The 12,319-nt window shown below is 46.0% G+C and overlaps 1 protein-coding gene across 18 annotated transcripts in view; it reads left to right on the top strand.

Annotated features, from left to right (window-relative positions):
- Positions 1 to 12,319, top strand: part of Fgfr2 (fibroblast growth factor receptor 2) — a 105,374-nt gene that overhangs the window by 72,878 nt on the left and 20,177 nt on the right. For all 18 annotated transcript variants that reach the window (XM_087624747.1, XM_087624807.1, XM_087624713.1 and 15 more), the window contains 2 exon segments: positions 8,318 to 8,469; positions 11,797 to 11,918. In XM_087624747.1, coding sequence (XP_087480873.1) covers positions 8,318 to 8,469; positions 11,797 to 11,918 — 274 coding nt within the window.

Raw genomic sequence — 12,319 nt, 5'->3', positions numbered from 1 at the left:
CCACTGTGCCATCTCTCCAGCCCTCATTGCTTTTAAAGAAAACTCTCTTTACATTTATATATTTATGTAGCTCAGGGGTGTGTGTGTGTGTGTGTGTGTGTGTGTGTTTGCACGTGGGCATGCACATAGCATAGCCTGTCTATGGTGGCCAGAGGACAACTTACATGGAAGCCAGCACCTTCCTCCATCACGTGGTTCCCAGGAATCAAACAGATCAGGCTCGGCCAGGTCACCTTACCTGATGACCCGTTTTGTTGACTCTTTTAAAGAAAAGCTATTCACACCTACTGCGACGTTCTTCCTTTTGCTTCATGCGAAGAAGACAGATGCTCTGGCATTGCCTTTGGCACACGTGTTCAGCACATCTTCCTTTCTGTTTGTCCAACTGAGTTTCTTCATGGTCCGTCTGTCTCCACCTAAGCTGTCCATTCTTTTCATAGTCCCCATGTGACCAGAGGGAAATGTTGTGTTTCTTTTCTTTTACCTTCCCCTTTTTCCTTTATTCATCGTCATTTACTAAGCGCACAGCTTCTTTTAGTGTATGGGCCTCAATCAGGACTCCTGGGCTGGGAGTGTGGCTCAGTGGTGGAGTGCTTGCCTAGCTCCTCCAATCCCCAGCATCACCAGAAGAAAATAATTAAGTCAGTTTCACATCAGGGAAAGGCTGCCTGTTTGTCACTGGCTGCAAGGTTAGTGAAGGTCCTTTCGAAATGTTTCTTCCGGGTCACGTTGTGTGAGAGAAGTGTGTGAGGATCAGGCTCTCTGGATGAATGAGTCTCTGGGAGATAAACAGCCGGAAGAGGTGCCGATACACTGCAGCATTTCCTAGAAGTCAGGAGGGAGAGGTTCCGCCTCTTCCCAAAGGATTTCCCAAAGCACAGCCCACGGTGAGGAGGAGGAGATGCTTATCAGGAATCTGGATAAAGAGGGTATTGGGCTGTGGCTGGAGGGAAAAGTCCCACAAAGGCCTGCAGATAGGTTAATGACAGAGTGAATACCACGGGGATGCCAAGAGTGCCTTTACCTGGCGACAGATGAGTCTGTAATCAGATGTCTGAGGGCCGTGCTCCCAGGCGTTAAAAGCCTGGGTTTATTCTGTGCTGGCCCCAGCTTCTGTATGACGCAGCGTCCATGTTTGAGCCTCTTGGCCCTGCCCAGCACAGCGTGGAGGCTCATAGCCTCTCTCTGTTCACTCCGTCTTTGTCTTTGTTTTAGAACACTAAAAGTTGGTTTGTTTATTCGAGTTGCTTTTCCCAAGCGCGTGTGCAGGTGTGTAGGTGTGTACAGAACGTGTGCTGAGGCCAAGTGATAACCTCTGGTGTCATTCTTCAGGCGCCGTCCACTCCTTACTCCTCTTTTCTACTAAGTTTCTCACTCGCTGGCCTGGAACTAGCTAAGTAGGCAGTCTGGCCTGTGAGCCTCAGGGCCCCATCGCTCCACCTTCTCCTCCTTCCGGCTGGGATTCCAAGTGTCAGCTACCGAGCCTGGATTTTTTTTTTTTTTTTTTTTTTTTTTATGTAGCTTCTGGAGATTGCTCTCGGGTCAAGGCAGGCTGTTTTTCCTACTGAGTCACCCTTCTTGTTCCTTCTTTCTCCTTGATGTTTGCTCCCCTCTCCTGAACTTGTGTAAAGCAGGTATTTCAGTTTATTTTCTGAGGTTAAAAAGGTAGGTCTTTTGGGTTGTTTTCTGTATCTAATAAATTCTTTATAGTCTTTCTAGTAAACATTAATTTTGGGAGATATTTTCTGTATGTTGATGCTTGGGGAAAGAAGCAACCTTTCGGTGGGACAGGCTGGTAGCCTGTGGGATCTCCCCATTAGGGAGGATTCATCCCTCTCATCCAAGGCTACGACTGCATACTTTGTAGGTACCTGCTCTCTCTTGCCTCTACTTCTTGGTACCTGGTGTCAAACGGCAGTAGCTAACCTAGAGAAGGGCACCTTGTGACCCAACTGGATCATCAGTGGTCACTGGGGAGTGGTCTTTGTGTTCTCCTGAGTCCAAGTGGACGGATCTGCCTTCTGTGATTTCCACAAGTCCCTTGTTGGGGGAGGTGGGGTATGGGGGGTAGAGCGGGGCAGAGGAAGCCCTGTTCTGTGGAGTGCGTGTTTGTTGACAAGCTTTCCCAGGCTGTGTCAGCTCTTCTTCCATAGCCTGCCCATCTCCCAGTCTCACATGGGACTGTAGTGAGTTTGTTCCTGGCCTCAGCCACTGACATGGGTAGCTGAGAAAACCAGAGAGCAATTTCATAAAGCCTTTGAGGCCCATGGTTATTAGGTGTAGGGTGGAGGAACACTTAATTTCAGAGCTGTTCTCAGGGCAATGTATTCATGGTGTATGAAACTCAGTGAAAGTAAGTTCTGACTCACTGCTTAGCAGCCCAATACCATGACCCGGAATCTCCTCCGTCCTGTAGTTGACCCAGAGTTGCAATGTACTGGGTTCTGGGGAAATTTTGGGCAGCTGGATAGCTGTGGATGACCCAAGCAGAGTCTCCACCTTCTTAGGGACCGATTGCTTTCTTTGTCCCTCAGCTTAGCCTGTCTTTTCTCTCAGCCTCTGAAAGACATGCTTCTCTGACTGAGATCTACCCTGGACTTTTGCTGCTGAGCTGTAAGTAGAATCAGAACACTTGAGCCAGGCGCTTTTATTGTTGTGTCCGGGCATTCAAGCATCTGGAGGAGGCAGAGGCTGTTTGTGGGGCAGTGTGAGTGATTACCTAGATTTTGTTATGGAAGGAGAAAGAAATCCATCCCCAGTAGCCCCCCGAAGCTTGGTGCGGTGCAGGCTTTCTGCTTTGTTGTGGAGGTGTGTGGGGCTAGACTGAAGACAGAACTGTGTACGCACTGGCCTTCTGTCTGATGCGGAAGGCTCCATCCATCCGCTGCCTGGGAGTCAGGGTGTCTCAAGTCTCCTGTGGTCCAAGGGTATGTGTCAATCCTCAGGAATAAAGACAGACTTTGACTCACCCCTCCCCATGGCATCTTCGCCTCCGCCTGCTCTGTCTGTGAGGTCCCCTTTGGATGTTCAACTTAATCCAACATAAAGAGAGACCGCTATTACTTGGTGGCCCTTTAAAAAGAGAAGGGAAGAAAACCCACTTCCTCCGTTAATCTCCCATATGTACCGTGGAAATATATGAAAAGCACATTTAGTTAAAAGCTTGATTTATGGCACGTGGTAAAGAGATCCCGGCATGTAAGGCTGCCGAATTGGAGACCGTGAGGATTGTGTGGCTTTCTAAACACCGCCTGCCAAGATTCGGGTGGGCGGAGAACCAGTTTACTGGAGTGTTAGCATTTATTGTTTATAAGTGACTTCTAAGGGAGGGATATTTTTAAGTGGGTTGAAAGGGAAACTCCAAAAATTGAAGTTTCTAGATTAAGGATTGAAGAATTATCTGAGGAGGGAAATTATAACTACAAAAGAAAGAAAAGAAAGAAAGTCTGTAATACAATGGTTGTGAGGAACCGTCCAAGGTGGGCGGGCAGTGGGGCCACAATTCAGAGGAAGGAACCCCTGAAAGGCAGGGTTCCTAGGGGAACCCCTGCTGGGGATTTTGCCAAGCCCTCCAGACAGGTTGACTTTCTGAGGAGAGGCGAGTGAAGAGAAAGCCAGTCACACTTTACAGCCCCAGAGGGGATTTTAAAAGTATAGTAAAAACGCATGGAGGTAAAATTAAGATATACCTCTGTAGACAGGGAGAGCATTTTCTATATGTTCAGATACTTGGCGTATTCTCTTACCCTTTCTCTCTCTGGGTGTTTTTCACAAAGGTATTTTCCAGACTTGTACGTTGAACCTGAGTCTGCACTTTATATTGAGCAACATTCCCACACATAAAGGCAGTTTGATATTTTAATAGCAATGGCCGCCATGAATACTGTCAGGGTTTTTGTTTTTCTTTCTTTCATATTATTTTAGTTTTCTTCTTCTCCTGTTTCCCCATTTTGAAAATGTTCACATTAAAACCTTGTGGAGGTGCTCCGTTGCGGGGTGAGTATGTGTTTGGTAAACTCGTACCTCAGGCCTATGGTATGCATTCTGTTTGGGTCAAAGGTTCTCCACAGAGCAGTTAATGTCAGACTCGATGGTAAATCTCTCTGATTTGAGGCAGCCCCTAAGTCATATTCACCAGCAGGACTTTGCTACCCTACAGTTTTCCTTCCTCTCCCCTAATTCCTACATTTAAAAGGATAGTTTTTTCTTGCTCACTGGAGCTCCAGGCCATCCAGGCTGGCAGTTTAGGGTCCCATCTTGCAAATCAGACACACAATTAAGGTGTATACCATCTAACATCAGAACAAACCCACCCAGTAGAGCAGTCTGGTGAGCTATGACTGCCCCAGCTCAGCAGAAAGCACTTAATGCTGTTTTCATTCTGTCCTCCTAACTCTGTGAGCTGTAGTCGAGTCCTCTTGAGACTCACAGGTAGTGTGCTTTATAACGGAGATGTAGACCCAGGAATCTGACCTTGACCTCACAGTGCCACTGGTCAGGCTGTAGCCTGCCACACGTAGGGCATCTTGGCCTTAGACAGTCATGTTGAAGGATGTGGAAACATCACAAAACAACCTGGGGGGACGGGAGAGAAGTGCAAACAGGGGTCTTGCTAGTTTCTAACTGACGTCTGTATATTTCAAGCCTGTGCCTTCTTCCCCTGGGTTCATATTTATTTAATTCCGAATGATATTTTGACTAAAGAAAGAACTTCTACTAAAACACAAAAGAAACACAAGGCCAGGGTAATAAAATCTAAATGGTGTAGAAAGTTCTAGAATAAGACTGTTTTCCTACCTTGCTCCCTATTCTTGATATCTCTCTCTCTCTCTCTCTCTCTCTCTCTCTCTCTCTCTCTCTCTCTCTCTCCCCCCTCCTTCCCTCCCTCCTAAGGTGACCACTGCTAAATCCTTAGATATCTTTCCAGAAAACATTTCCTGCCTTGCTTCCCAATTCTTGATCTCTCTCCCCAAAGGTTAAAATCCTTAGAAATCATTCCAGAAAATGCCTGTGGTTACAACCCATCCTGTAAGCCTCCATGGGTGAGTACTGACTCCCAGGGACAAGCCACAGAGGCTTCGATGTGCCACTAGCTTTGGGCCATTCTCGTCATTCAGAACTGTGGTCTCCTGAGATTTCCCGATTAGTGTCCCCTCCTCACTGTCTTAGCACACAGTGGCCCCTAACACTTAAGCTTGGAACTTTAGGGTCCAGGGATGCAGAACAAGTTGACAGCCCTATAAAGAACATCCTGGCTGCTCACAGCCTCTGCTGGCTCTTGGCTCTCAGGCAGGAGCCTGGGTTGTCTCATTACTGGGTTGACTTTTACTAGTTTGGCTGTAGCCTCTTGCCTCTGACCCTCCGGTGTGGATTTTTACTATATTTCTACCAGGTGATGATGTTCGCCCATTTGTAAGGAAGGACTTCCAGAAAGATCTTAAATTTAAAAAAAAATTACATGCCTTTTGCAAGCATAACTTATGACCCTGATTCAGAATGAGTCAGGCGGGTGTCTCCGGGGAAGCACTATGGACCAGTCCCATTCCAGAATCTTCTGAGTCCCTTCTCTGTGGATGAAGCTCACAGTGCTTTTGTGGGCAGTAGAAAGTGGACATCTCGATGTTGTCAGGAGGCTCCTGGTTTCTGACGCAGCCTGCTCATCACAGCTAGGCTGGACACCATGTAGACAGTGGAAAGGGCTTGGGAGTCATCTTTTGTTTTGCTGGAGTGGAGCTCCTGTTCTGGACCACGGGAGTAGGGAACAGAGGGAGTGGCTTCTAGAGGCACTCACACGTTTCCTGGCCCGTCTTCCCTTGCTTGCTTCTGGATTTTCCATAGAGATTGGGATCCTTGAGTGCATGGCTCTCTAATGCAAAATTATCAGGTTCCTTCCCTTTTTTTTTTCCAAAAAAAAAAGCATCAATTTTTGTTGTGGCAAAATGAGTAAATGTCCTGTCCCATAGTAGAATTTGAATATAGCTTCTCCTTGAGGGTTGGTGAGATGGTTCAATGGGCAAAGACCAAGCCCCGTAGTCTGTGTTCAATCCTCAGAACCTACGTGGTAGAAAAAGAGAACAGATCCTCAGAAGTTGTCCTTTGATATGCATACAAACACATGCACACAGATACATATTTTTCATTTAAGAAGAAAATCATCTTTCCCCTTCCCAAAAGATACTTAGAGGGTTCAGACATATCCCTGTGTCTATTTTAAATGATAATATTTCATATCAAAATTTACTTATTAATCTTAAAATTTCTTTGTGGGGTTTTTTTTTTTTGAGGGGGATAGGGTCCCTGGGATTGAACTCACTAGGTAGCCAAGAATAACCTTGTACATCACTGACTTTAATACTGCAAACACTTTTCCTCAATTCCATTAAGGGTAGTTGGGTTTACAAAGAGCAGAAGGGCTGGCCAATGGGACAGTCCTTGGGTTCCTCGGATTCTTATCTAGGATCACCTGTGAAAGTTCCTTTGGCTTCATCTTTGCTAGCTGGATTGAGAAGGAGTTTGTATACTCAACGGGGGATTGTCATCCGTGAGGGAGCTGGAAGCGAGGGGGCCCTGGTGTGCTGCCTGGGTGGCTCTTGTCTAACCTCACACTCCTTGTGTCCTGGACCAAAGCCTCAGTTGTGGTCTGAGGTGAAAACACTATCCAGTAGCCAACAATCACACCAAGATTGTGTGGCCATACACAGGCACGGCCTTCGTGTGGGCTCTGCGTGTATTTTCTTTCTTAGAAACCAGCTAAGGAGAGGCAGACACTGGGTCTGACATAGACTAATATACATCAAGGTAAATGAGAAAACTTGGTGAAGCCTTGTGTGGTCGGGCGTTGGGAGAGGATCCTTCCTGTGTGGTTCTGAGTCAAAGTGTCTTTTCCTCAACCCTTGGTCTCATGCATTCATTGCCCTGCTTTCTGAAGCTTCAGTGACAAGAGCCAGCCTGTTCTCACTAAATGGGCTGGGCATCATCAAGGTTCAGAAGGACTCCTGGAGGAGATGGAGAATAACCTCCCAATGACTACGACTCAGTTTTCCTTGAATGAGAAAGCTTTGAGTTAGCAGGATGCCTTTCCCTGTGTCTTAGTTAGGGTTTTATTGCTGTGAAGAGTTATCACGACCTATGCAACTCTTATCAAGGCAAACGTTTAACCGGGGCTGGCTTACAGTTTCAGAGGTTTAGTTCCTTATCATCATGGCGGGAAACATGGCCGCTTCCAGGCAGACATGGTGGTGGAGAAGGAACTGAGAGTTCTGCATCTTGATCCACAGGCAGCAGAAGGGGATTGTGTGCTACACTGGATGGAGTTTGAGTAAAGGAAGCCTGAAAGCCCACCCCCCACAGGGATAAACTTCCTCCAACAAGGCCAAGTGTCCCCTAACAAGGCCACACCTCCTGATAGTGCCCCTCCCTATGGGCCAAGTATTCGAACCACCACACCATGCGTACCCTACAGCGCTTTCCTTGAGAAAGAGATCTTTCTTGGCATTTTTAAGCAACAACAGTGTGGAGGGACTCACTTGTTAAATGTTTGTGAATCCCTAACCTGCTGATTTGATTCTGGATGTGTTTTTATTTTATGGTGCTGAAAATTGAATGTGGGGGTTTCACACATGCTTGTCCAGCACCCTGTAATTGAGCCCAGCCTTTGAGTTAGCATATCGCAGGATCTCTCAGAAGTACAGCCTTGATCCACAGGCTGAGCAGGACTAAGAGGATCTTGGTTATCCAGGGTTCTGAACAAGGAAAAGTAAAAAAACAAACTCTAATGCAGTCAGTAGGGTCTGTCTGCTTATTCTTAAGTGGCTGTCTTAAAAAAAATTAGGGGGCTGGAGAGATGGCTTCTCGGCTAAGAGCACTGGCTCTTCTGGAGGACCTGGCTTCAGTTCTCAGCACCCACATGGCAGCTCACAACTGTCCACAACTCCAGTTCCAGGGGTCCGACACCCTCACACAGACATATGTGCAGGCCAAAGACTAACACACGTAAAATTAAAAAAGAAACCCCTAGCTTTTAAAAAGTTAAGAAGAAGAAATACTATGGTTAAACTCCTGGAAACACTTTTATTTGGAAACCTGACCTACAGATCCTGTCACTTTTCATTTTGGCTCATGTGGGGTTTTTTGTTTGTTTGTTTATTGTTGATGTTTTGTTTGTTTCATTTTGTTTTTGATCATGGCCCCCCCAGTCCCCACCGCCGTTCCTTCCCCTTTCTTTGCAAGAACTCATGCTCTGGCTGGGTCCCAGCTCACTTCCCGTCTCCTCAGGTAGAGCCAACATTACATCTGCTTCTTTGCATTTTGAATACAGGTTTCGGCCGAGTCCAGCTCGTCCATGAACTCCAACACCCCACTGGTGAGGATAACGACACGTCTGTCCTCAACGGCAGACACCCCGATGCTAGCAGGGGTCTCTGAGTACGAGTTGCCAGAGGATCCAAAGTGGGAATTCCCCAGAGATAAGTAAGTACTCCTTCTGGGCAGGGCCCCAGTGAATGCTTACATATAATTGGGAATATGGGATTGACATTTTCCTTTCATGGCCTTTAGCTGCAAAGGTCTTACTCTGACGTTGTCAGTAGGAGTGAGATTGTGTTTTGAAATAACCAACTCCTGGAAAAAAATTTTTGTTTGTTTGTTTTTTTATAAATAGCTCCTTCGAAGCAGAGCTACAAAGTCCTGACTAATCAATCAATCACCAGCAATATGGCATCTGGAACTTGTTTCTAGACAGTTCAAACCCAGTCATGGAATAAAAGTAGAGTTATAGTCTTTCTTTTTTTTTTAATACTTTCTTTTAAAGTTTATTTTATGTATGTGAATACACTTTAGCTCTCTTCAGACACACCAGAAGAGGGCATCAGATCCCATTACAGATGGTTGTGAGCCACCATGTGGTTGCTGGGAATTGAACTCAGGACCTCTGGAAGAGGAGTCAGTGCTCTTGACCACTGAGCCATCTCTCCTGTCCTGAGTTATGCAGTCTTTAAAACAGAGCAAACATTCCAACTTCTGGTAACTAGAAATTGCCTTAAAGATCTATTGGTCTCGTTTAGTTTTTGTTTAATGGTTATTAGTGAGGTGTTGGGCTGAAACGTTTCAAACCTGACACCTGATTTCTTTGGCCTACAATACTTGTGCTTATTGGTTGATAGAGAGGTGTCTGGTTGAGTATTGAGGCACAAGGTTGCCTGCCATGCAGGCTTGGAGAGGGCCTTGCCGGAAGTTGTTTTGTTTCTTGGCCCAGACAGAATAACTGTTTCTTGGCCTATGGCTGGACAGACCTGAGGGATTCACTCAGTTCTCTGAATCTCTTGCCTATAAAATGGGGGTAATGGTCCGCACCTCCTGGGACTGAGCACAGCTCTCAGTTGTGGGAGTCTCTCCTTTTCACCTGTGTCTTGATAATCAGGGACCTTGGAACTGCAAACTTCAACAAGATGGTGCGTTTAACAGAGCTGCTGGTGCAGAGGGTAGGCTACGTGTCTCTGCCCTTGAGGCAGAAGACCAGCCTTAGGTCTGGAAAGTGAGGCTCCTGGAAGACTGGCAGCTTCCTTCTTGTACCATTAGAGTCTAAACAGCTTGAGAGTAACAGAAGGTGGAAAAATTGGCTCTTTCCGCATAAGACGTAGGAATAAGCTCTCAGCTTGCTTGAAGACAGCTGGCCTGCCTATCGATATTTGCGGGGTCTTTCTGGGATTATGTTAGTAGTATGTTTAACACATAGTTGTGTGTGAGTGTGTGTTAGTGTGTGAGTGTGTGTGCAAGAGCATGTGAGTGTGAGTATGTGTGAGTGTGAGAGCGTGTGTTAGTAAATGAGTGTGTGTGAGTGGGTGAGTTGGGTGAGTGGATGTGTGCAAGAGCATATGAGTGTGTGTGTGTGTGTGTGTGTGTGTGTGTGTGTGTGTGTGTGTGTGTGTGTACAGAGATTCAGAAGCACAAAGATAAGCTTTCCCAAGACTGGATATGGCCAGCTCTAGTTGAAAGGGGAAGGAAGCTTTCCCCACCCCCCACTCGCATCTTCGAATCACACAATGGGTACTTTGGTTCCCAATTTAGAAATATTTACATATATCCTAATCCAGGGTTGTCTGTGCAGCCTTCGTATGTCAGTGGAAGAATTTCCCGTTTATTTATGTACTGCTATGAAAAGAGCATTCATTCATTCCTTCATTCATTCAGGGAACGTTTAGTGGACATTTTTTTGGGTGAGGTACCAAAGAAAACACAAAGAGTGGTTTCTTTACCTACAGGATTTTGAGAAAGGAAGGTATGTTTCTCTTGACCCTCGCCAGCCTCCTAGCTGGGTGTGATTGTATAAATAGCTGGGCCCGGGTGCACATTCCTATGTATACAAGGCTGGCCGGGGAGTTTTGCTCATATGTTAAAAACTTGCAGCTTTCAGGTTGTGTCTGTGCTTTGGGCCACCTGTGACACCACAGTCAACAGTGTGAGGCTGTGTTGCCCGGCAGCTCCCACCCGGGGGTACCCGAGTGTGGAAAATCTGAGCGCTATGCATTTCCAAGCAGTGTTTAGCACAAATGTAGGTGGAGCACTTCCCGATGAATGAAGGCTATTTAGAAACGGTTTATTAGGTCGGAGGCAGAAGTTACACAAAGAGAGGTTTGTTATGGTTGCAGTAACAGGGCAATAGGACATAAATTAGCCATTTTCCAACGCAAATGTTTATTTTCTGCCAAGATGTTCAATTTAATTTTAGTTCTTGACCGGAGAGGGGGTGCCTTCAGCAGAGCACGTGCTGATTTCCATTTTCTTTTCTTCATTTTGAGATTTTAAAAACATTGTGTGCTTACTGCTGTTTGCTGAGGACAACTCGATACTTGGCTGCACTGTGCTTATGTTTAAAAAAAAAAAAAGCATACTCAGGCTGGAGAGGTACCTCTGTGGTTTAGTGCTCTAGTGAAGGATCAGAGTTCGGTTCCCAGCGCCCCTGATGGGTGGCTCACAACCTCCCATAACTGCAGATCTGGGGAATCTGTCTGGGCTCCTTGAGCGTGTGCACTCACAGGCCCATACCCTCTCTCCAGAAATACACATACACGTAATTAAAAGTAAATCGTAAAGAATACATAAATAAAAATAAAAACACACTTCCCTGTTCTTTTGGCTTCTGGAACGCCACCATTTGTCTGTTGTATAAAACTTTTATGCTTAAAAATGTGATTTGTGCTGTTTTCTTTCTATTTTCTCCCTTGTTTACTTTGGGTAGTGATAAAAATTTCTAAACATATGTCAAAACGATACCGTGCCCGTTGTCTAGAAGTTTCAGTGCAAATTCTTAGAAATGTGCTGAGCATTCCTACCCTATAACTTGGCAAACAGTGAAACCATAAAACCTACTGGTATTAAATAATAGTGATTTGAAAGCTGCCACTTTACGGGGACAGAAAACAAGAACAGCCTTTTACTTTTTCCCCCCCTCCTCTGCGACATTGTAAATTATAAATATTTAATTGGCTCAAGACCAAAAGTTCCTCATGGTTGGCATGAGGGAGCCTGACCACCTCGATTGCAAGGACACCGTCCATAAAGAAAAAGAAAATAAACCGAGAGTACAAATGTGAAATTTAATAGTCCCTCCAACAGTAATTGACGTTCTGGAAAAACATCACTAAGAAAATACCCGGCGTGCGCATCGGGGCCTCATTGGTTCCATATGCATGCCTCTGGAAGATTTTTATATTTAGTTCTGGAACTTCCCTCCCCGTGCCCCTCAACCAGACGGTCGCTCGCTCTCTCAGTGTGCTAATCCCCTATTTACACATTTAGGCTGACGCTGGGCAAACCCCTGGGGGAAGGCTGCTTCGGGCAAGTAGTCATGGCTGAAGCGGTGGGAATCGATAAGGACAGACCCAAGGAGGCAGTCACCGTGGCGGTGAAGATGTTGAAAGGTGAGTGGGCGGATGGGCGGGGAGGAGGGGTCTTATCGGGAGGGTTCCTTTTGTGACATGTGAACTCTGCAATGACTTGGGGTCAGAGAGCACATACTTGACCTGGAGGTTGGGGGGTTTTCAGGATAAATGAGCATCTGAGACAGGATTTACCTTGAGCTGTGTGTACTTAAAAAGAAAAGGCAGTTTAGGAGCAAGTTGTAGCCGTTCTCTAACTCCTTAGAAGAGGTCCTGGTTCTCTTCTTTTCTGTGTGTTCATGGGTTTAGAAAGTTTAGGGGTTTAGGTGGGGATTGATATGGTAAATTTGGGACCCAGACTTCTAACATACAAATAAGAAGAGGTAGGTATTAGAGAAGGAACCAGGAGGCCCTGGAAACGGAATGCCACATTCTGTCAAAAT

This window comes from Rattus norvegicus, chromosome 1 (assembly GCF_021556685.1).
Source record: "Rattus norvegicus strain SHRSP/BbbUtx chromosome 1, alternate assembly SHRSP_T2T, whole genome shotgun sequence".
Classification (NCBI taxonomy): domain Eukaryota; kingdom Metazoa; phylum Chordata; class Mammalia; order Rodentia; family Muridae; genus Rattus; species Rattus norvegicus.
This window is presented reverse-complemented; position numbering and strand designations above follow the sequence as displayed.